The 25,562-nt window shown below is 36.0% G+C and overlaps 2 protein-coding genes across 5 annotated transcripts; one reads left to right on the forward strand and one right to left on the reverse strand.

The window, feature by feature from the left end:
- Positions 1 to 1,427: 1,427 nt before the first annotated feature.
- On the forward strand, positions 1,428 to 6,909 carry LOC110894135 (receptor-like protein kinase FERONIA). 4 transcript variants are annotated; one of them, XM_022141323.2, is made up of 6 exons: positions 2,551 to 2,648; positions 2,788 to 2,922; positions 3,129 to 3,336; positions 3,534 to 3,768; positions 5,905 to 6,058; positions 6,415 to 6,909. In XM_022141323.2, exons 2-6 carry the CDS (start codon positions 2,878 to 2,880, stop codon positions 6,739 to 6,741), a joined length of 969 nt encoding a protein of 322 aa, XP_021997015.1. In that variant the 5' UTR covers positions 2,551 to 2,648; positions 2,788 to 2,877; the 3' UTR covers positions 6,742 to 6,909. The 4 variants fall into 4 exon arrangements, with proteins under 4 accessions (XP_035836684.1, XP_035836685.1, XP_021997014.1 ...); XM_035980791.1 differs by lacking the exons at positions 3,534 to 3,768; positions 5,905 to 6,058; positions 6,415 to 6,909 and having other exon boundaries at positions 1,428 to 2,648; positions 3,002 to 3,271; XM_035980792.1 differs by lacking the exons at positions 3,534 to 3,768; positions 5,905 to 6,058; positions 6,415 to 6,909 and having other exon boundaries at positions 1,429 to 2,648; positions 2,788 to 2,835; positions 3,129 to 3,325.
- Positions 6,910 to 20,383: 13,474 nt separating this feature from the next.
- On the reverse strand, positions 20,384 to 21,260 carry LOC110883492 (uncharacterized protein F23B12.7-like). The gene is made up of 4 exons (XM_035981186.1): positions 21,012 to 21,260; positions 20,838 to 20,946; positions 20,534 to 20,718; positions 20,384 to 20,407 (listed from the first exon to the last, which is right to left on the reverse strand). The coding sequence occupies exons 1-4, from the start codon at positions 21,258 to 21,260 to the stop codon at positions 20,384 to 20,386; spliced, it is 567 nt and encodes a 188-aa protein (XP_035837079.1).
- Between the last annotated feature and the right edge of the window lie 4,302 nt (positions 21,261 to 25,562).

A 25,562-nucleotide genomic window follows, 5' to 3' on the forward strand; every position in this document is an offset into this window, starting at 1 on the left:
GGTAACAATCATAAATATTGACGTGCGGAAGTGAACATACCGTTTTTTTTGGCCCATAGTAGTCACGTCACCATTTTTGACATTTTCATCGGTAACCGTGACTACCCCACATTTTTAAAAAAAATCAAGTTTTCATCATCTCTTGTTTTCATCATGCCGCATCATCCCGCGCGCTCCCAAATTCGTACGAATTTGGCATTGAAAAATAGAAGCACGGTTCAAATAATCTTCGCGAACACCCGACCCGACTCCCACTAGTAATTTGTTTACTCAAACAAATAAACTAATGAAAATCCAATACCCATAACAACTTGACTTTTAGATTAGCCCATCACTCTATTGGCCCATCATAGAAATCCAATTGTCACAACTGATATCAGCAACATTGAAGACTTGAAAGGACATCAGAGTCCTGAAGACACGAAGATCAAAGATGATTAAGATCGAGACAAAGCTACAGCCAAGGGGGAGTTTGTTGGTGCACTTGTGTCTGTACTTTGTCTGTATTCTGTATCGTGTCGATATTAAACGATGTCAGTTGTTAAACTTGTAAGTTTGACCAAGTCAACCATCCTCCTGGTTTGACTTGGCCAAACAGTCAACAATAAGTATGTAAGTTTGTTTGCTTCGAAGGATGTGATCGAAGGATGGTTTATATCCTTCGATCACCTCGAAAGACAACCTTCGATGGATACAGATGGACCTCGAAGGATACATCATCCTTCGAGGTATGTATGGATCCTTCGGTATGATTCTGGTCGATAGATGATCCTTCGACCTGACTATCTTATCCTTCGAAGCATGCAATCTGTGTTGGGTATATAAACCCATGCAGTGTGTTGATTTCAGTAGAGACACTAGAGGCACACAGATAGAAAGATAGACTCGAGAGATAGAGAGAGTATTCTGTCAAGAACACACACACACTTAGAGAGAGTTTACAAAACTGATTTGTAAACATTGTGCTTGTAACCGGAACCTTCATTCGCATTAATACAAGTGGTGTTAATCGGTGAATCTTGTGTGTTTTGTGTTTATGCTTGTCTCAACTCGGTTGCACTCTAGCTTGGATTCCGCACTTGCTAGTGTGTTAATATAACAAGGTTAAGGTTTAACCTCATCCTCCGCGAGGGACCTACACCAAAATATATACACAAAAAACTTAAACATGTATATAACATACATGTTTAAAAAATAAAATAAAAAAATCATATCGAGTATACAATCGGGGAAACGGGTATATCACCAAATAAAAATGTAACTATGTGGTCCCCCAGTGGCAATTTGATCAAACAAGTAGTCTTCTGGACCACCATTGGCTAGCTTGTCAACGCTGATAATTAAGAGACTTAACTCAATGTAGGATGACCTGGATGTAAGACTTTTTGGGCCAAAATCCAAACATCATGTTGCACTATTTGTGGAAAATACAGTGGTATCATAATTTTCTAGAAAGTTTGTTTCCAATCAATAAATTGACACCTAGACCAGGATATCAAAAGCTATATGAATCCTTCAATACTATCCATCTATGAATGTGATAACATATTTAGGATACTATCTATTCTCTTTTCTTTCTTCATATCTATACCTTATAATCATGTCTGCCCGTACCAGTTCATCCTCAGAGTCGCCACAGCTGTTCCGCCAGTTTACTTTTTCAGAGATTCAGCAAGCAACCCGAAACCTTGATGAGTCATTGGTCATAGGCCGTGGGGGTTTTGGCAAGGTTTACAAAGGAACCATCATTAATGGCCCAAATATTTTGACTGTTGCCATAAAGCGGCTGGATTCAACTTCTAATCAAGGAGCATCGGAATTTTGGGCAGAAGTAAATATGCTTTCTAACCTAAAGCAGTGTCACTTGGTGTCTTTCATTGGTTATTGCAATGATGGGCAAGAAATGATCCTTGTTTACGAGTATATGTCAAATGGAACACTTGAAGACCATCTCCACAAGCGCCAAACTCCTCTATCTTGGGTTCAAAGACTCACAATATGCATAGGGGCTGCTCGTGGGTTAGAATATCTTCACACAGGTACGGGTATTAAGCATGGGGTTGTACATCGCGATGTTAAAAGTTCAAATATATTGTTAGATGACAGTTGGGAAGCTAAGATTTCAGATTTTGGATTGTCCAAAATATGTCCAAAAAACCGGCAGACCACTTACGTCAGCACTGGCGTAAAAGGCACGTTTGGGTATCTTGATCCCGATTACTTTTACACTGGTAAGCTGACCAGAAAATCCGATGTATATGCTTTTGGGGTGGTACTGTTTGAAGTCCTGTGTGGGAAACGGGCAGTAGATAGTAGAATTGATGAGGAGCATTGGGGTTTGGCAGTATGGGCTCAAGAATCCATTAAAGAAGGTAGGCTAAAGCAAATTGTTGATACTAGTATAAGGGGGTCAGTATCTCCTAAATGTTTAAAGGAGTTTGCACAGCTTGCAAAACAGTGCTTGCATAAAGATAAAAAACAGAGACCTACAATGGCCAAGGTTGTGGTAGGTCTTGAGTCTACTCTGGCCTTACAAGAGAAAGCCAACGATACATTACAGCCTACCAGCATGAATTTTTTTGCAAGATTGGCACCAAAAGTTATATCTCCATCATTTGAGAACTCAGATATATTAATTTCTCTTCCAGGTTATAGTGCTTAGTTTACCTCTTTCATTTCTCCAATGCGCTAATGTTCATTTTAATTGACAACAATGCTCTCTTGCTATTTGTTGATATTTTACCATTCTCATTACTAACAGCTTGGTACTTGTTGAACTTGTAATAGGAAGTAGACGTTTAAAGTCTTTGGAGTTGTACTTTAATACTGTTGGAGGTGAAAACCAGACACTACATCGGTTTGATCTTCTTACTTTGAATGTTGCAACTAAAGAATTCTCTAGAGCTAATAAAATTCCACAAGGTGCATTTCAAGTATCCTTGTATAAGTTATCCATTATTTTTTTACTCAAGTTTTTATATATTTTTCCTTCACGATTTAGGAAAATTACATAAGAATGGCTGGTAGATGGGCAACAAGCTGCGCCGCAACCCCTTTTTGAATATAATTACATATTTTCCGGTAATCATGTTGTATGCTCTAAATTCCAACTTGGTTTCTCTTTTCAGGGAAAGCTGCAAAATGGCCAAAGTATAGCAGTCCTTCGTGCTCCTTTAAGTCAGAGATATGAAAACATATACATGAATGAAGCATCAATATTGGTAAAGCTTGAACATGAGAATGTGGCTAAGTTGCTTGGATATTGCATTGAAGGAACCAGTTTGTTGCTTGTCTATGACTTTGCACCTCATGCAAGGCTTGCTGACTTGATGTTTGGTATTGATTTTTTTTTTTTTTTTCAATTTTAAATGTACATTTCAAGCTTGAGATCGCTGCATGATTCAACAGAAAGCAACAAGTGCTGATAGCCTTCTATTTTTTTTTTTTTTTTAATCTCAAATTTACTATCACTCTAGTTTTTATTGATGGATTAAACCATGTCATAACCTCTGCTTTGTAATCTGTATTTTTAGGTCCGGAGCGTACTCTTTCGAACTGGGATAAACAGTACAAAGTAATACTAGGTGTTGCTAGGGCACTTCTTTACCTTCATAGGGATGCTCCCGTCCGAGTCATACATTGTGATGTAAAACCTGGAAGCATTCTTTTGGATGGAAGTTTGAACCCCATATTGTCAAGTTTTCGGTGTGCAAGATGTTTAGCAATTATGGAGACGGCTTGTAAGGTGTCCAAGATTTGCGGGACCTGGTTAGTACTAAAGAACCACCATTTTTCATCTCATGCTCATTTGTTGATTTAAGATTAGTTTTTGTTTTTTAATAATTCAATCACATTGGAGAAACCTAATTTGTGTTTGCCATCAGTAATCGACTAATCGCAAAATGGAGGAAATTGACTTATCTGGGACTTTTGACCTAACCATACTAGATGGATCCCCTAAATGAGCAACGGTGGGTTCAAAAGTCCGCAGACAACTGGCTCCTTAGCAATGCTATGAATAAATGTTTTGTCATGACTACTAATAAATAAGGATGTATTTGTTGGAAATCCGGACAGCGGAAGTCATCATCGTAATCGTTCTGTACTCGTGTTTGTGTGTGTTTTATATGAACGTACAGAGAATAGATAAACATACATACATACAGAGAAACATGAATGGATATAATAGAATCTTGGTAACTGTAAATGATAGAGAATACATCATATATATACGGTGGTGGTGACGGTTTGTCAACCGACACACCTGTTACTAACCGCTAAATAATATCTAATTTAATTACTAAATTATGATCTAGTTATCCTAACTAAATAACAATAATAAAGAATATATGCTAAGTTTATATTCTAACACCATCCCCTAAACTTAGCATCGGTAATGGCTCGTCACGTCGGCTTTGATGATAAACCCATTTTTTTCTTTAAACTTGTCATGATTCGTCCATAGATCCACCTTGATTTGTTTCGTGATGCCGAGTACGGTAATATTGTTGTTCATTACCCATTTTGTCGCTGAAAGTCTTTGATCTGTCGTTAAAGCCAATTTAGTGTTACTAAATCGTTCTGTCGCTGATCTGTTTCCTGTCGCTATCCTTCTTCTTTTGTCGCTAACTGCCGTCGCTAAATCTGGACATCCTTTCTTCCTTTTTTGTTCCCGCCGTTTCTGCATCATTCTTTTCTTCATATTAACATCCGATGATACCGTTTCTGGTGATCGGTTCCGGTTGAATCCTTCACTCTCTTCTTCTTCTTCTTCGTGATAGTCTCTATCATTATCTTGCCTGCATTTCCGGTCCCTGCTTCTTTCATCTTTATCACCCATGTGTTTTCTCTTGTGATGCTTTCGGTTAATTTCCGATTTCTCTCTTGATTCCGTATCCTTGTCGTCTTCTCTATTGTAATAACCGTCCCTGTCTTCCTGCATCTTACCGTTCAGTTTTTGAACATCTTTACAGGCCAAAACATCTCTTTCAGAATCGTCTTCCTCTCTCCGTGTCATTACTTCGCCTGCATCTCCATTATCTTCGTGACGTCCCGATTCGTATTCCATTAATGCAATTTCGTATTGCAATTCCATTATTGCAATCTCTTGTTTCAAGATTGCAATCGCGCGTAATCGGGGACTCATATAATCGGAGTCGCTATTTGTTTCTCGCCTCTTCCCATGTTTGTTTTCCATCTTCTTCATCCGTATCTTCCCAGGATCATGTAATTTTGATCCTAATTCTTTGTTTTCTAACCAAGCGCTCTGATACCACATGTTGGAAATCCGGACAGCGGAAGCCATCATCGTAATCGTTCCGTACTCGTGTTTGTGTGTGTTTTATATGAACGTACAGAGAATATATAAACATACATACATACAGAGAAACATGAATGGATATAATAGAATCTTGGTAACTGTAAACGATAGAGAATACATCATATATATACGGTGGTGGTGACGGTTTGTCAACCGACACACCTGTTACTAACCGCTAAATAATATCTAATTTAATTACTAAATTATGATCTAGTTATCCTAACTAAATAACAATAACAAAGAATATATGCTAAGTTTATATTCTAACAGTATTATGGGACTTTTTACAGAATTTGGTACAAATTGAGATTCTTACTAGTGGTGATGTTGAAAACTGAAAATTGAAAAAAATATTGTATATATTTTGTAGCATGTAGAGGTGATGTTGCATATTAGGGTAGGTATTATGGAGCTACATCATCCCCTTCAGATGGGAGGATCTTAATTGATTTTCTATATTGAAGAGAAGTTGCATTCCATTTAAATGTTTTTCGTATACGCCCATGTTTGTGTCTCCCTGCTCACCTTTTGAAATTGTGGTAATTTGTATTGTTAATCATGGCTAATGACGGCACATGAGACAGGGATTATATGGCACCCGAGATTGTGCAATATGGATATTTGTCAAGCAAGACAGATGTCTATGGTTTTGGTGTGTTGGTTTTGGAACTTATAGCGGGACGTAGAGTGCGCTGTTCTGGGTGGTGTAGAGTGGACCCTTATGAGTCCCTTGAATATGTAAGTATGATTATGGTACATTTTGTAAGGCAAAAATAATACAAGCATTCCTGAATTTTTAAATCAAACTGATCAGAAACACATAATTGACATGGATTTTAATGTCAATGTATAACAACTTGTTTTTTTTAATAACATAGATTTCTGTGTGACTTGTCAGTTTCACGGGAAAGGATTTTGGTTACTGATCATATGATTTTGGATCTTAGTTTTTTCACTTATTTGTGTTGGGAGATATCCTTATGTAATTTACCCTGTTGATTGGAATGAAAAAAAAAAGTTACATAAAAAAAAACAGAAACATTATGGTAGGAGTATAGCTGTTTCAATCTAACAGACATGATGAATTGTTGTAGGTTGTGAGAAATTGGTTCGAAGGAACAGTTTCAAATATAATTGATCCCAGAATTGATGTCGATTCAAGTTTTATGACAAGATTTTTGGAGATTGGGCTGTTGTGTGTTCAAAAGGATCATGCAGATAGGCCAACAATGGAAGAAGTTGTTTCCATGCTTCTTGATAGCTCGTCTCTCACTCTCCCTGTGGCAAAAATGCGAGAAAGGATTACGAGAGAGCGTTCAAATAGTGTTAGCAGTAGCAACACTGTTGACAATTCTGATCCTGATTACGATTATAATACTGGTCCAGATGAGGATTTTATATCAGAACTAGTCCCTCGATAGTGCATTTCTTAACTGCTTCACTACATAAAATTGTGTGTGCATCGCACTACCAACTTCCTATTTTTAGGTAAAAGAAGCTTGTGTTTTATTTCTATTTAATGTCAAAAGTGACCTGAAACTGGTTTATACATGATGTAACAATGGTTACTACAACATGAATTTTTGATAGATGTTTGAATCATAACCAGCGGAAGCATGGTTATCATTTGTTGATTTCATGATGATTATTGGGAATTATTATAGTAACTGTGGGTGTTTAGCAATGGACAATTTTGATGTTTGGAATTGTCTTGGTACCGAGTGCAGTTCCCGGCATCCAATATATATACATATGAAGAATGAAGCGGTTATGTATTTCCGGTTGAATAATGGCGGGAATAACTGCCATTTGAATAGAGATCAACCAAACGACATACCGGTTCATTATTCGAGTTACATAGTTACACACATATACATAATTACATAAATATTATGAATCCTAGATACTTATAAGAATTATGTTTATAATATATCTAATACTCTCCCCTAAACATGATTCAGTTTACGGGAGTTTTCCTTCACACTTTCATTTGCTTCATTCACTGCTGCTCTGGCCCTTTTGAAATCGAATCTTCGTCTTGTACTTCTCCTCTTGTTTCCATTCCAGTCGTTACTAGTAAACAATGCATAGTGTTCCGATGGATCCCTTGTAACTCCCTGAGTTTCTTCAGTCCTCTCCTCTTGACCTGCATCTTGTTCAGCAGCGTCTCCCTCACTTCGACTGTATCTTGGATCTTCATTCCTTTTCAGCATTGTTTCCTTTTCAGTAACATTTTTTTCTTGCACTTGTATTTGAATGGTTTTGAACTTGTAATAGTAAACGAGAACATCTAAATACATTGCGTGTACCAGACGCATTAATTCACCCTCATTATACTCGAAACCCATCTCTTTCGCTACCATCGGCCAAAGATTATTTTCTGTTACGTATCGGTGTCCCCCTTCTCGTTCTACTATCAGATACATGTCTAGCAAACAAATCCTCCGGTTGTTAGAGGCATAGGCTGGAATTGGTCTTGATGTTATTCCTAACATCTTTGTAATAAACCATTCCACCATTTCGTCAAACTTTGCTTGCAGAATAAACTTGTATTTTCTAACATATTCATCATCGTCCATCATATTGAGAAATGCCTTACAATCTAAGAATTCCTTGAATCTCATTGTTTGAAGTATCATAACGTTCCAGTCTGGTTCCTTAGATGATATTTCGAGTTTTTCGAAATAATTATTCAAGTAATTCGTTTTGAACGACATAAATTCCGATTCTTTGTTCATTACCTTCTGTTTCTCAATAACACACATCTCTTCTTCTCTGGTTAATCCAGATCTTATGTTTCTGATGTTGTTTAGAGGAATTCCAAAAGTTGGATAAAGTTTACACATATCTCCCATAAATTTCACTGTAAACTCTTGTGTTATTAATTGATCATAACTTAGAATATTTCTATCTATGTCTTGTGTAAAGAACACACTTTGAACACGGATCTTCTCCATTCCAGACATAACATCAACAACACCTATTCCTCTAATGAAATAGAATTGATTTTCCCCGTGTTTGTTTCAACATCAGCCATATATTTAATGCGCTTGAACATTTCTAAATTTGCAGAAAAATGATGTTTTAAAGTTTTGCTAACATACCACATTTCCGACCAACGACCTCCATCGGTTCCTGCCACCAAATACTCTAATTTCTGATCGCTTCTGAGATCTTCATCTTCTTCATTCTGCCGCTGCACTCCGGTATTGATGGCGAGACAGAATAGTTGAGATTCTTCATCATCTTCTTTGTTCTTGCAGTTTGATATTTGATGGCCTGGAGAATTACAGTAATAACACCGTTTCATCAACCACTTTCTTTCCCTTCTTTCCTCTGTGCAGTGTTGGCACGGAAACATTGTAGATGTGGCCCTAAGATCAGAAACTGGCGCTCTGATACCACTTTGATAGATGTTTGAATCATAACCAGCGGAAGCATCGTTATCATTTGTTGATTTCATGATGATTATTGGGAATTATTATAGTAACTGTGGGTGTTTAGCAATGGACAATTTTGATGTTTGCAATTGTCTTGGTACCGAGTGCAGTTCCCGGCATCCAATATATATACATATGAAGAATGAAGCGGTTATGTGTTTCCGGTTGAATAATGGCGGGAATAACTGCCATTTGAATAGAGATCAACCAAACGACATACCGGTTCATTATTCGAGTTACATCGTTACACACATATACATAATTACATAAATATTATGAATCCTAGATACTTATAAGAATTATGTTTATAATATATCTAATAATTTTTTCAGGGAAAGCTACAAAATGGGCAAGGTATAGCAGTTGCTAGAATATATATTAATGACGCATATGGACGTTTTATTAATGAAGCATCAACACTACTAAAGCTTGAACACGAGAATTTGGCCAAGTTTCTTGGATATTGCATTAAAGAAACCAGATTGTTTCTTGTCTATGACTTTGCACTGCCTGCTATGTTTGGTATGAATTTTTATTATGAAATGTAAATCTCAAGCATTGCCATGCTCAACAGAAAGCAATGAGTGTTGCTAGCCTTCTTTATCACCGATTTATCCTACCATTCTAGTTTGTAAGATTATATCAGTTTTACTGGATTAAACCTTTACATAACATCCATCTCGTAATCTGTTTTTCAGATCCGGTGAGTACTCTTTTGAACTGGGATAAACGGTACAAAATTATTCTAGGTGTTGCTAGAGCACTTCTTTACCTTCACAGAGAAGCTCCCACACAGATCATACATTGTGATGTAAAACCTGGGAACATTCTTTTGGATAAAAAGTTGAACCCCATATTGTTAGGTTTTCTAAATACAAGATATTTAGACATCAACCAGACAGATATGCACGTGATTTTTGATCCCTGGTTAGTACCGAAGAACTACCATTTTCAATCTCATGCTCATTTGTTGAAGTCTTCAAGTAATTTTATTTTTCTTTCTAATGAATCAGTTGCATCCAACAAGTGGTCTAAAGTCCACAGACAAGTGGCTCATTAGCAATTCTATCAATAAGTGTTGTCATGATTACGAAGGATGTAATATAAGACTTAAACAAAAAGAAAAGAAACTTAATTTAAAAAATGAAAAGTATTGTATATTATTTTGTAGCATCTAGAAAGGATGTTGTTGCATAATATTGTAGGTATTATTTAGCAATATCATCCCCTTGAGATTCTCTTACATGTACGCCCACCCATGTTGGTGTCCCTCTGTGTTGATGCATTTTTGTGTCTGTCACTAGTCTTGTACTTTACGTTGTATTTTGTATGGTCTTTTATCGTTTATCGAGTCTGTATTCGCAGTTGACCAAGTCGGATATCCTCCTATCCGCTTGTGTCTGACTATCTGTCTCATTGTTATGTAATGGTCGTTAAACAATGCATGTTGCATGTAAGGGTAATTATGTCCATTTGTAAGTGCTTGTTTGTTGCCTGCTGTTTGCTGTCTGTTTGCAGGAAACGGTTTAAGTTTTGCAGCCTTCGACGAAACAGGTTTGTTTCGTCGAACACATGTCGACGAAACAGACCTGGATATGGTTGTCTCTGTTTCGTCAAGATCAGCGACGAAACGGATCTGTTTCGTCGTCTGATGGGCTTTGTTTTGGGCTCTGATGCGTTTCGTCGGCCCAATATGTGTTTCGTCGAGCTCATTAGCCCAGCTGCTATATAAAGGCACAGATAGTCACAGTTTCAGGTTAGAGATGAGAGAATACCCTTAAGGTTACTTTGTGTAAACTGTGTTTGTATCAGCTGTGCATTCTCATCCAGTTAATCAAACGATTGTGTTTCTTTGGTTAACCACTGTTCTTGTGTTGTTCTATGTTTGGTTTGGCTTAGTTAAGTGGATTCCGCACACTTAACTTTGTTTGTTATAAACAAGGGTTTGGTAGTGAAAATCGATCCTTCGATTTCGGGACCTACAAGTGGTATCAGAGCGAAAGGCTCTTATCCTTGTTTAAAATCAAACATAGTTCGGTATTTGTCAAGTGTTATTGTGTGTTTTCTCAGAAAGTTATTCTTGAAACTCACTATTTTCTGGAAAAAGGACTCTTAGAATCTGTTAGATGTTATTTGTTTGCTAAAAGTTTTACCGAAAACCTTGCTTGTTTAAGTGTTTCATGTTAACAGTTGGTTTTTGTTGAAAGTTTTAGGCAAAAGTTGTGTTCGGAAATTTATCAGTTCACCGGATTATTCAAGTGTTTTTCAAAACTTCAAACAATATTCAAAGTGTTCTTGACAATTGCACTTTTTGATCTTTATCAATCAAACAGATAAGGTTGTTTCTACTTTGATAACTGTAATAGGTTTAATCTATTATCCACCATACCATAGTTGGTGATTTAGCATGGGTTAATGTGTGAAAAAGTCGTGTGAGTTGACAGGCTAAGTATAAAAAATTCACCTACTTTACCAACCATCTGACAACCTTTTTGACATAACAGACCTCGACGAAACAGATTACAACGAAACAGAAAAGCGTTTCGCCAAAGGTCCCTTCGACGAATCGAAAAACGTTTCGCCAAAGGTCCCTTCGACGAATATAAAGTTGTTTCGCCAAAAGTCCCTTCGACGAATCAGAAATCTGTTTTGCCATAATCCTTCGACGAAACAGAATCTGTTTCGTCATCAGTCGTTTCGTCATAACAAAGTCTGTTTCGTAGAAAGTGTTTCGTCGTGTGTGTTGTCATTTTTCAACAGAAGATTTGCAAGTCTATCATAACATTGTGTTTTCAAGTGTTTGATCAGGTATTCTACTAGTATACATCAAAAATGAGTTGCACGAGTCCGTGGGACTGGAGTACAGACCCACAACCCGGTCAAGATCAAACTTCCGCAGCCGCATGGGCAAGAAGTATGTTTCCTCAGCCAGCGATCAGTGCAAGTCAATGGGCGTTGGTATCAAATCAGAATCAAAGTATTCAAAATCTTCTACTTAGCGAAAGTGAAACGGGCAGCAACAATCGCCCACCAAAGTTGAATCACATGAACGATTTTCCATCATGGAAAGGGCGCTTTCACACATATGTTCAAGGGAAAAGCACCTAACTTTGGACGTGTTTTATCAATGCATTCAACCCTAATCTCGAAGTAGCAGCATCCACTTCAGCAGGTTATGCTAATATGCTTGAAGATGACAAGAAAGCCTATGACTTAGAGAAAAAGGCGTTTGCTATCCTTACACAAGCGCTCAACAAAGAAATCTATCATCAGTTCTCTTACTGCAAAGACACGAAAACATTATGGGAGGCCTTGGTAGCGAGAGGAGAAGGCAATGCAGCTACACGAAAGTCTCGCCATGATCTGTTAAGAAAGAGTTTGAGTCATTTCAGTTTTTGGAAAATGAAACCCTAAATGATATGACTACACGTTTTTATCATTTGATGTTGGTGCATGTTTTGTGTTAATAGCTTAATAGTTTGCTTGTTTAGTCTTTGGATATTTTGTATTGGGCTTAGCATTATTGGTTAGGAAGTTATTTAGTGTAATGGGCTTGGAGAATGGCCTGGCCCAAACCAAAGCCCATGTGCAAAGCTTGTCCTATAAATACAAGGCTTGGCATTAGGGTTTAGGTTAGCCATTTTAGAGATATTGAGATAGAGTTAGAGAAATCTACAGAGATTGGCTGAGAGATTTCTTGGGTCTTGAATTGATTGTAAACGCTCGAGTTGGATAATCAATAGAAGACCGGATTGAAAGTGTATCGTGTTCTTGATTCTTGTTCTACTTGTTTTTCTGTGAAATCTGATCTAGGGGATTCCGCACTCTAGGTTGGATCGACGATTCTGTTACGATCCGCATGCGTCAGGGGACCTACAATTGGTATCAGAGCATTCGGCTCTTGTTTTGCTCGGTTCAGAATCGTTTTCTGCAGAAAAATCGAAGATTTGGAAGTTTTTGAAGGCTGTTCTTGAGTTCTGCTGCTGATTTCGGATAAAATTCAAGCATTTCGGACCATTACTGATCAAAAAGCATGGATTTCGGATAAAAATCAAGCATTTTGGATCATTACTGATCAGAAGACTTGAATTACGGACCATAAATCAGTGATTTTGGACAAAACAGCATCATTTCGGACAAGAATACAAGAATTCCGGATCAAGAAACAAGCATTTCGGATTAAAGACTTGAATTCCGGACCAGTAATCTTGCATTTCGAATCATTTCGGATTAGGAAGTTTCATTTCGGATCAGATTTGCTTGCATTTCAGATCATACTGAAGGATTCCGGACTATTTCGAATCAGGAGGTTCCATTTCGGATCACAAGGTTTCATTTCGGATCAGATTAGTTCATTTCGGACTAGCAGGTGTTGATTACGGACCATTTCGGACCATTACGGACCATTTCTGATCATTTCGGAAGGGGTGGAATTTTTCTTGGCTTGCGTAAGAAAAATTTCACTGTTTCGCGTTTAGAAAACTATCCGTAACTCATTTGGACAAACCGTTTGCACCGTTGGGATCCTTGGATTTTTAGGACAAAAAAAAATATTTGTACGGTATAATTTCATTGGAATCGTAATTTCGAGACGAATCTAACGGTATAATTTGGTAAAAACAGTTTTCGGAAAAATATTTGTACGGTTTTATCAGTTCGCTTACGGTAAAAGCTTGAAAAGGACCAGTAGAGAAGTTAGATTTGGATTTTGACACAGGTTACCAAAATTCATTTAAACTTTTACGTTGCGTGATGGCTAAGAAGGATAGTGGAAGTGAGGTTGCTAAGAACTGGCCAAAGCTTGCAAATATCAAAGAATATGCTGACTGGAAAGAGAAGTTTGAGGCATTTGTGAAAAGTGAAGACACGAGAATGTGGAGCTGTATGATAGATGGTTATGTTGCTCCTACTCGTCGTGTTGAAGGAAGAGTTAAAGTTATTTCTTATAACAAGATGGATGAATCTGAGAAACAACTGGTTGATGCTGAGAAGAAAGTTTTCGCAGCAATAAAGATGTCCTTGCCTGAGGGTGTTAAACATACTTTCAAGACGTATGGGACTTCTAGAGAGCTGTGGGAAGCTTTGGAAAAACGTTATCAGATCTCGTCAAAAGTGAATACTTGTGATCAAGCATTGGTTGCTGAGTTTGCAGCTGTGAAGATAGGAGAAGTAGCTGCTGAGGTTGAAAAGATGAAAGCTGATAAGGAAACTGCTGAGAAGAAAGATGCAGAAGTTTCAAAGGGCTTGAAAGATGTGAATGAACTTGCAACAGAGGTGAAGGTAACATCAGAACCTGTAAGTCATACATGTCTTAATTGCACTGAACTACAGGATAAAGTTGACAGACTATCGGAGCAAAACAAAATTCAGTTAGCTGAATTGCAAAAATTTCAAATGTTCTTTTGATTAAACGGGAGTCAGATTGTTTAAATAAACTCAAATCAACTGAACAAGAAATTAGCAGTCTGACAAGCAAAGTCAATGAACTGTTACTGGTCATTGATTTGGCTCGTGAAACTGTGAAAGAAAAGACTAACGAGCTTTCAGAAAAGTGCACAGAATTGGCTGATGCACAAGCCAAAATTATAGAACTTCAGGGGAAATTACACAATTTTGGGAATTCTTCGTTAGTCAGAACTCAAATTCAAAAGGGTTTAAAAAAGAGTCATGATAAAACAGGGGTGGGGTATACAAAATCTTCATCTTCTGGAAATCAAGAATACTCATTTTTACCAACTGAAGATGAGCTAACTGATTTTGTTGCCACTGCACAAGTAGTAGTGGATCCGATAGCTGTGGACTTGCCAAATAGTCCAGTTTCTTTGAAAGAATCTGTTGGGTCTAACAGTACACCTCATAAAGTGGATGAGGATACTGAAGACGAAAAGATCAAAACATTTAAAAAGGGATCAAATAAAAGGAAAAGTCGTAAGCAAAGATCCTGTTTTAAATGTCACAACAAAGGACATGTGGCGAGTTGTTGTCCTTTGAAGAAAGGTAAACAAAAGATTGATGAGGTTAAGGATGAAAATCAGGTTGGGTCAAGCAACAGTGTAAAAACTAGTTGTCAAGCTAAGAAACCTGAATCTCAATCAAAACCTTCAACTTCGAAAAGATTTGATAGACCAAGAAGTATTTCTCCACAGCTTAGTAATTATAATGGTAAATCAAATCGTTTTCAAAGTCAAACTAGAAATTTTGGAGATCGAAATCGATACCAAACTGCTGGTAATCGAAATTTTCAACAAAGAAGTGGACATAGGGGTTTTAGTAACTCGAATGTTCAACAACATCCAAAATTTTTTCAAAATTCATGGTATGATTATGGGAGAAGAAGGTATCAAGATAAAAGGTTACCCAAGGATCCACTGAAGTGTGATGGATATTGGATGGATGTTCCTGTATTGGATGAATACGGCAAACCCAAGACCATCAGGGCTTGGGTTCTCAAAACTAACTGAGTTGTTGAGTGAATGTAGGATGACCAAGAAGGACTGTTGATGTGCTCGACAGTGGTTATTCCTGTACAGCATCTGAGGTGAATAGTCGGTTAACATGGGTAACGAACTATTTACTTTTGTGATTGTTTTGATGTGTTAAACGTGGAAAAACTTTAGTCAGATTTAAAGTGGGGAGTCTGTTTGTGTTTAAATTTGTCTTTTTGAAAATTACTCCATAAAAACAAAAATTTAGGGGGAGAAATTCCTCTAAGCCAAAAAGAGTTTAGATAGTGCGTGAGTTTAGGGGGAGTAAGTTGTAAATTTTAAAAAAAATGAAAAACATAAAAAAAATAGAAAATTAAAAAAAAAATGAGTTCACTGTGTGAAAAAGAAGAAATGATAGTACATCAGCAAGTTAGACTGTCACACTGAAATTGAACCAAAATTGCTTAAGTGTGATAGCAGCTTCATCATATGATGTACCAGTAGGCAAAAAGCATGAAATAATCAACTTACCAAAGTGATATAAACCTAAATGCACTGAGTGTGAGTGGGGAACACATCAGTGGTGTATGGTTTAATGACCTTAATTCTTGCGTTGATAGATTGCCAAAATCTGAAGTTTTGGGTCTTTATACTGTTATTTCATCCGGGGATATCATGGGTGTCCTTCTGCTGCATCCAGATATATGCTGACCTAGACACACCCAGGATATCTTAAAAGAGCTAAAAATGCCAAAACCCTGAAAATGAAAAAGCTCTCAAAGAGAGTCATTCAATAAGTGCAAAATGCACAATTCGTACCAAAAAAAATGGTATCCGTCTTAGCCCTCGATAAGATATTTTGGTCTCTCTGCTGTACGGAAGTACTGACCTGTTCACCAATTATCTATCGTTGAAAATTAAAACGGATGAATTCAGTATACTCACCTACTACGATGAATCTTTGTGCATACCTTGATCGTGGGGGTACATCCTGAAGTGGGACACGCTCGTATTTCGGTATTCTAAAATTACCTTAATGTATTATATGGTGATGGTACTTGAAATGTTCACGCATTTTGTTTAAGTGGACAAACATACTGGTAATCGTCTTGAACTGCTTTTCACAAAAAAAAAAATTAAATAAAGAATTGATTAATGAACAGTTTGATTTTGCTGATATGATCTTCTTGCACATGATACTCTCAAAAAGAAGTTTGGTAAATATCTTTTAGTTTAGTTTAGTTAGTTTAGCTTGTGTGGAAAAATATCAAAAATACCAAAAAGATTTTCCTTTTAAAAGATCTCCCATTTTGAACTGAAAGGTAGTTGTTTTTGCAATCTAAGATAAAATATTGGTTTATCTTTAAATGTGAAAAAGGCTAATGGTTTTTCGAGATACTTGCTTGTGTTTCTAAACAGATTGATGCAGTTATCAAAATGAAGTGCAGAATACAAGTAAAGTGCATATTGAGAGTGAAATGCAGAACGTGTGAAGATGCATGGTAGGATCCTTCTACTACGTTGCAGAAAGAGAAAGAGAGCGATATGGAAGGTTTGAAGATACTTGCTTAACCAAAGATTGCTAGTTCGCTGATCTACAACGAATGAAAGTTTTGGAGATTGGAAGCATCAGCTAAGGGGGAGTTTGTTGATGTCAGAAACTGTGTAGCTGACGCTATCCAAAGACCAAAAGACTGCAAGATGTTTGAAGACAAAGTTACACTATGAAGCTATTGTCAAGGGGGAGTTTGTTGGTGCATGTTTTGTGTCAATAGCTTAATAGTTTGTTTGTTTAGTCTTTGGATATTTTGTATTGGGCTTAGCATTATTGGTTAGGAAGTTATTTAGTGTAATGGGCTTGGAGAATGGCCTGGCCCAAACCAAAGCCCATGTGCAAAGCTTGTCCTATAAATACAAGGCTTGGCATTAGGGTTTAGGTTAGCCATTTTAGAGATATTGAGAGAGAGTTAGAGAAATCTACAGAGATTTGGCTGAGAGATTTCTTGGGTCTTGAATTGATTGTAAACGTTCGAGTTGGATAATCAATAGAAGACCGGATTGAAAGTGTATCGTGTTCTTGATTCTTGTTCTACTTGTTTTTCTGTGAAATCTGATCTAGGGGATTCCGCACTCTAGGTTGGATCGACGATTCTGTTACGATCCGCACGCGTCAGGGGACCTACATTTGATTAGTGAAATGTTTGCTTATGGGGTTTTGGCCACTCAACAGGATATGGTGACTAGGTTTGCTGATGCTTTACCTCCAAAGTGGAGTTCGTTTATTGAGCTGTTGAAGCATACGGGTACTCTAGATACAATTAACATTTATGAGTTCATTCAGAAGCTGGAACACAAGAATGATGAAGAAATCCGGAAAGCTAAACGAGTTCTCGCTCCTCAAAATACAGAAATGTACCTTCCAGGTTTTGACTCCTTGGCCAGATCCAGTGCAGCTCAGCAACCAAAATTGCAAACTACATTCGTGTCCAATACAAGTTCCTTTCCGTTTCCTCAGTCAGCTACTACTCCGGCTTTCGATCCAAGGGCTTATATTCCAACACCTCAACCTCCACCTCAAGTTAATCCTGCACAACCTCAATTCGATCCGAGGGCTTACATTCCTGTTCCATCACAACCACAAGTCCAACCACAACAGCAAGCTCATTATACCAACAATCCTCAACCTCAAAACCCTAACACAGTCCGAGTCGACACTTCAAACCTTTCACAAGTTAGCATTGAAGTAGCAAAGGAGCATATGGAACTTATCAATACGATGGTCAGTGTTTACTACGGTTTGGTCGCAGGTCATATTGGAAACATCAATATGACCAATGAAGATTATCAACAGATCGACAAGGATGAAATGGAGTTGATGGACATCAAATGGGCTTTTGCTAGTGCAGTTAGAAGGGCAAAAGACTTCATGGCTCGAACTGGAAGAACTTCGTTGGAAGGCAAGAAGGATACGAAGTACGGGTTTGATATAAATGCTGTCACATGCTTCAATTGTGGCGAGAAGGGGCACTTCAAACGTGTGTGCACCCGACCAACCAAACAAGGCAATCATAACCCATTCAGAAACCTAACGAGTACTTCAAATGTGAATGCCCAGCAAGAGAATCGTGACAGGATGATTGTAGCAGTTAACAACAATCAGAACCAGTCAGGACCATCAAATCCCAATCGGGCATTGACCGTTCAAGCTGATGAAGGATGTGACTGGTCTGTACAGTTCGGGGAAGGTGATCAAGGAGGAGGAACAGCATGTTATGCAAAGATCATCAATCACATCAAGCATGTTCATAAGGAGGAATCACTACAAGAAAGCTGGGTTTTTAGTACGTGCAAAAGCGTCCTAAAATGCTATTTTATAGGACCTTTCATTTAATAGGACCAACGGTAAAAGCGTTTCATGTAAAGGGGTCGTAATAAGTCCCGGAACTAAAAAAGCGTCCTAACATCTCAAATAAGATTATGAAACCAATTTTATGGTCGCGTAATATGTCTTTGAACAACCAAAATAGTGCGCTAATAAAAGCATATTAGGACACTTTTACGATGTTCTAACATGTGCTTACATACTTTTAATCTTTTGATACACTTACAAGCGTCCTTAGAAATTAATTGATAGGAACCTTATGATGTAACATTATAGCTAATTTAGTACCAAGAAAAGGGTCCTAATATATCAAATAAGATTATGAAACCAGTTTTATGGTCACATAATATGTCTATAGACAACTTAAATAGCGTCCTAAAAAGAACATATTAGGACACTTTTACAGTGTTCTAATATGTGATTACCTACTTTTAATCTTTTGCTACACATACAAGCGTCCTTAAAAATTAATTTATAAAACCAATTTTATAAACAGACCATCAACATATAACATCCTAATAGTTATTGTATAACATCAAATAATAAAAGAATCATTATATTTCGAATAAGCATGTTCATAACCAAAACACTAAACATAAATAAGTTATAACATTATCTAACATAAAGTCTTAACATTTAACAAAGAAATTAAAAGCAATTAAAGAAATAAGAAGCATAAAATCTTGAGTCATCATGCGTCCTCAATCCTCATGGACTACCTACAGATAAACTATCCATGTATAAGCATTAAGTTCCATGATATTAAAATTATTTATATCACAAGTTTAACAAATACATACCGAGATGAATGGATAGGGCCATGCGATGGATGCACCAATACAATCTTGAATTGTAGAAAATAAACCATATGGTCTTACCAAGTTTTCATCTTTTTTTATTGGTACTTGAACGTTTACCTCACACCATTCTGGTCCAATCTTTGTACCACCAACTAGATCATTTGGGTCCAAGCACTAGACCCTTCCTCTTGCTACAGTCTCGGGAGAGTTTAGAATGCTTTTGAGGAAAACTTCATCTCTGACCTAGATTTTAGTTTTCAACAAATATTTATTAAACTCTAGTCATAATAGTGCAAAAAATCATTTTACAAAAAAAATTAATAAAGTTTTACACTAGCAGGCTAACATTTTTATAGAAAAACTAAGGAAAATTGGTTTTTAAAGATTTATATAGAAAAATACCAGTAAACAAACTATGATGTCCATTGGTTACATTGGGGAAATGTTGTGATGCAAGAGGTTGAACACTAGAACCACCCCTTGACCCTTCCATCTCTGATACTTGGGCTCGTAACTGGACCACAGTACTAGTAAGTTCTTCACATTGAGACTTCAATTGGATGTTTTCTCTATGACATGCCGAACGACTTGGTATTACACCCCAAACATTAGCAGCACGAACACCCAGACCTTGGTATAGTTCTTTAACTCTTGCCCTCCAGTTCTTCACCTTTCGCCCAAATGATTGCAATATCCAGCCTTTAGCAACTTCAGGAATATCAAATTTTGTCTAAAAATGAAACAGGTTACATGAGAAAACAAATACTTAAGTCATTAACATACATATTTTTAATTATGTACCTTTAAGAGTGCAAGCAACACTTGTTTTTTGGCGGACTTAACTTTATTCCATGGTTTATAAATCGGACAATACTTTCCACTCCTTGAAAGGGTTCCCTTGAAATGGGTCAGTTGACTACTTTTGTCATTAATAGGTTGTCCGTGTGCGTTAACTAAAATAGGAATTTTATCCCCTTTTTCTTGGGCCCAAACCTTTGGCATACGCATTGGTCCTCTCACACTTTTACGTACATTCCGAACTACAAAAAGTGAACATAATTTACAATGTACATGTATACATTAAAAATACTAAATATATGATTTAACAAAAAAATGAAGCAATCAAGTAGATCAAATAAACCTGCTTTATTTTCTTGTTGTGAAACTTTATGCTCTTCTTCATTTTCTAGAACTTCACATTCTTCTTCAACCAGTTCATCGTTCTGATTTTCTAAATCATTCACCTTTTCTAAATCTTCCATGTCTTTATCTCCATCATCTTTAAAACTATCTTGTTCTTCATAAGCTTCATTCATATCTATATCTTCAATATCATCAAATTCAACATCATCTTATTATTCATTGATATCTATAGTTACCAAAAAGTAAGCATAAAAAACAGTTAATTGAATCTAGACTTAATATTAATTAAATATCATACAAAAAATATTTGAAAAAAAATATAGGTACCATGAAATCTCATGTCACGCTCCCCATGGTCATCATCGTTGCCAACTGCAAATAACTTTCTCTTATATCTTTTCAGGGACTGCGAAGCAATGTATGTTGGACGTTGTTTCTGTAAGTCAAATTATTAGAGAAGAAACCAAAAGAAATTATATTATCCGGATTTGATATTAGTACCTTTTTAGAGATTTTTGTAGCGGCTTCTTGATAATCTTGCTCAACATCAACATCAACATCAGAACCAGGCATATACTCTACATCTATATCTTTCTCGTTGGTATCCATTGATTTCTTTTTCTTTTTCTTTGTTTTGTCACTCTTTGCTAGACTTGTCAAAGATTTAGCAATATTTTTCAATCCCAAAGCTTTTAATTTTTTTTGGTTCTCTTGAATCCTTGACATTCTACTCTTTTCATAAGCATTCATGTCCTTTGGAGTGGTAATGATGCCGCTTCACAGGTTTTAGTTGATGCCATTTAACATTCGTTGTGTCACCACAAGAGTAGAACTCTCTGGCGTAACACACGGTGGACAAAAACCCGGTTGGTGGCTAAATATGTACTAATGCAATGTTAATTAAACACCCCTTTCATAGATAAACCACTCTCTACCTAGAAAGTGTTACAAACTTACAATGAACTGGCCATTGCAATTTTCGCAACTCTATAACTCAATGTAAGTTTATACTTAATTTTAAATGTTTATCCATTTAATATCTAAAATTTCAAGGACCCAACCCTTGTAAAGGGTTGTGCTAACGAGCTTAGGCATAAATAGATATCAAATCTATCTAAAAGTGCGTATATTTATTTTACATACCTAACCTAACACTTTTTTTTGTAAACATTGTTGCATAATATACAACAACAATCTACTCGTTTGATCAACAATTTAGAACCTATGTCTAGATTTATCAAGGCAGAAAAACGACAGTGAAGCGTACCTGTAGAGTGTATGAATTTGGAGAGCGTATAAAGCAACTGATTCACTCACAGAACATAGTGATAATGTGAAGCGAGCGAGATACCATTGATGAAGAGCAGTTGGCCGGAGGGGGAAGAATACGTGACCGCGAGAGAGATCGATGTGGTCGTCAGGAAGGAGCCGATAATATTTTCTCTATCTTACTAGCCCCCTTTGCCGGAGAAACCCCGAATCCAAATTTGAGAATAAGATGGAAACCTAAAATTTTTAGGGGGAATGGGTAGGAGATTGAGATGTTGAGAGGGAAACTAAAATATACCAAAAAGATAGTTATTATAAGAATATTTAAGAAAAACATATCTAAATAATATTAAAACGATGATTAGATAACCTCAATGTAGATATTTTTTTCAAATAAATATTTTTTGATTTCGCTATAATAAACATAATATTATCAAGAATAAAGAAAATAATTTTTTTTTATTTCTCATAACTTTCATTTGCATACTTTCTCAACCAAGTGACTAATGCAGTTTGACCATATTGACCATGTTTGTTCCATGCAAACTATTTTTAAGCAAATTAGACTAGGGTCGTGATAACTCTTGATGGGTCATGCATACCTAAAATAATCATTAAACTCTTAATAGAATATGATGAACTTTATTAAGCCACGTAACATCTTAAATGACTATATAAGGTTGTAGTGACTCATAGTATACCACTATACCATAATGTATAGTAATAGTTCGTATCTATCTTAATGGATCATATTGGGTGACATTCGAGATTCGTGAGTAGTGTTAATGGACCATATTGGACCTTATTATTCATGATGACTCTTAATGGACCATTTTGGGTTTCATTATTCATAATGACTCTTAATGGACCACATTAAGCCTCATGAATGATTCATGATGACCATTAATGGACCATTTTGGGTTTCATTATTCATGATGACTCTTAATGGCCCATATTGAGTCATAGTATTCATATTGACCTTTAATGGACCACATTGGGCCTTGTTATTCATGATAACCCTTGGTTGACCATTTTGGGTCTCCTTATTCACGATGAGTCTTAATTGATTACATTGGCCCTTAGCATTCACATTGACCCGTAATGGAACATTTTAGGCCCATTATTCATGATGACTCTTAATGGACCACATTGGGTGTCATTATTCATAATGACCCTTAATGGACCATTTTGGGTCTCATTATTCATGACGACTCTTAAAGGATTACATTTGGACCTCACTATTTATGATTACTCTTAGTAAATCATGTTGGGCTATATTAGCTGATATTAGTCCTTAAGTTATATCGAGTTGTAGTGAGTCATACAAGATCATAATGAGTGATAGTGGGTCATGTATGTCTTATTGGGCCATCTAGGCGTTAATAATGATGATTCTATTGGGCCATGTTGGGCTCTATTAGCTCATATTAGGCCTTCAGTTATATCAGGTTGTAGTGAGTCATACAAGATCATAATGAGTGATAATGGGTTATGTATGTCTTATTGGGCCATCTAGGCATTAATAATGATGATGATTCTAATGGGCCATGTTGGGCTCTATTAGGTCATAGTGGATCTTAAATTGTTTAATCTGGTTGTAACGAGTCATATTGTAACATAATCAATGATTATAAATGATATATGCCTTAGTGGGCCATATTGAGCCTTAAAAGTCATTACGACTCTTAATAGACACGTTACACACTATACTGGTCTATAAATGAAGCTAGATTAACCCGTATACCCATACGCACACTATATATTGAACCTTGAGTGTGCTATTGCTATAGAATACTTTAATTTAGAAATATTAACATGCTAAGCGTACGGGCACCCTTTAGCGTGTGGTCGTACACGCACATCAATCTAATCTACTCCTGATGACACTGCACTGATGACTAGACATCATAATTCATATATTTATTTACATAAATTTATAATACATATATACTTAATTAGCTTTTGTTTACATACACATAAATTTATAATACATATACACTTAATTAGTTTTTATTTACATACACGTTAATTCAAAAGTAAACACTAGTGTAGCTTGCGAACTAGGTAAACTAATCCTGACCATACACGTGTGTAGATACATGGCCAGGATTTGATATTGAAATACACTAGTGTATTTTACGATTTGATGATGAGATCCTGGCCATACACGTGTGTAGATCAATGGTCAGGATTTGTTCACTCAGTTTGCAAATACACTAGTGTTCTCTTTAAAACCCCACCCTATATGTATATATATAAAATTTATTTTATATGTTTAATTTGGGTAAAAAAAATTAGTTTTTTCATATATTTTAATAGACTAGAAAAAAATCAATAATTTCACCCAAAATTCATTTATTCCTTATAGTTTTCCTCTAATTAGTACTTCTTTTTTAAACGGTCAAACTTTCCCTTTCACGCATTTTCACCAAAAATTAAGTTTGAAGGGAACTAGAGGAGTTTCGGAGGGAACTAAGAGGGAAAAGTAAATACATAAAAAATTTTAGAGGGAAAAGTAATTAAGTAGAAAAAAGCTTTAGAGGGAAAAGTAATCAAATAAAAAAAAAACTTTAGAGGGAAAACAGAAGAGCGAAAAAATTGGGTTTTATTAGGATATTAACGAAATTAGAAAATAAATTTATATAATAAATTTATATCATGTTTGGGAAATAAAAAATATGCTACGACTACAATTCAGCCCTGGCTAGTTTGGACATTTAGTTTTATAAAACTGTAAAATAACAATTTATATAAAAAATAAAAACAAACCTTTGGAATCTGATTATGATATTTATGGGATAATATCAAAAGTTTATTAGGTTTTTAAAATTTCTACTCACAGCTAAGGGGTAGCAACAAAAAAGATACCCCTTTCATTTTAGAAATCAAGACATCCAAACCAATTTTTGTTTTTATTAAATTATTCAGCCTAAACTTTTTTGGTTGTGAGAGTTTATGGGCAAATAAGTAAATTACATATGACACGATGCTACGTATATTTGAATGCAACCTTTTATAGTAAAAGTTGCGTTTAAATTTTGTTAATGCAACATTTTCGACAATGTAGCAAACTTAAATAAAATTTACAACATTTCAAGTAAAAGGTTATAAATTTTAGTAAAATTCGCAACTTTTTAATTGAAAGGTTGCAAATTTAATCTAATTTTGCAACTTTTTATGAAAAAGGTTGCATTAGATCTTTTAATGCAACCTTTATTTTCAACGAAGTTGCATTAGAGTCAAATACAACTCATTTAAAAAGGTTACTTCTAAAAAGTTACATTAGGCTTGTTTTCTAGTAATGATAATAATAATAATACAATGATTAAGCATCCTATAAAGTTTAAAGTTATAAGACCCAAGTGTCAAGTGTCCTATTAAGTTAACTTCTAATATGACTTCGACTACAAAGGGTCCTATAACACTTAACATTTATAACTTGACTACAACATGTCCTATTAATTTATGTTATAATAGGACCCTAGATGATCAACTGTCCTAATACAGTACCACATAATGGGACATTAACAATTAAATGTCTTATAAAGTACTTTATTAGGATCTACACTTTAAGTGTCCTATTAAATTATATGATAATAGGACCCCAAAAAACCATCCGTCCTATTAAATAGTTTTTTAGGACACCGGTTTAGTAGAGTATATTATAAAAGGACCCCAAAAGTTCATTAGTCCTATTAAATGGTTTTTTAGGACCCTCTTTTACAAGCGTCCCACAGAAAAGGTCCTAAAAAGCCATTTTTGTTGTAGTGAATTTTCTGAAAG

This window comes from Helianthus annuus, chromosome 12 (assembly GCF_002127325.2).
Source record: "Helianthus annuus cultivar XRQ/B chromosome 12, HanXRQr2.0-SUNRISE, whole genome shotgun sequence".
NCBI lineage: Eukaryota > Viridiplantae > Streptophyta > Magnoliopsida > Asterales > Asteraceae > Helianthus > Helianthus annuus.

Coding starts and splice junctions, on each gene's coding strand:
- LOC110894135 (XM_022141322.2), top strand. CDS start 1,532: ATGAATGTGATAACATATTTAGGATACTATCTATTCTCTTTTCTTTCT. Junction 2,649..2,787: donor TATATTAATTTCTCTTCCAG/GTTATAGTGCTT, acceptor AACTTGTAATAG/GAAGTAGACGTTTAAAGTCT. Junction 2,923..3,128: donor AGCTAATAAAATTCCACAAG/GTGCATTTCAAG, acceptor TTCTCTTTTCAG/GGAAAGCTGCAAAATGGCCA.
- LOC110883492 (XM_035981186.1), bottom strand. CDS start 21,260: ATGAATGCTTATGAAAAGAGTAGAATGTCAAGGATTCAAGAGAACCAA. Junction 20,947..21,011: donor CTACAAAAATCTCTAAAAAG/GTACTAATATCA, acceptor TTTGACTTACAG/AAACAACGTCCAACATACAT. Junction 20,408..20,533: donor AAAATGAAGAAGAGCATAAA/GTTTCACAACAA, acceptor CACTTTTTGTAG/TTCGGAATGTACGTAAAAGT.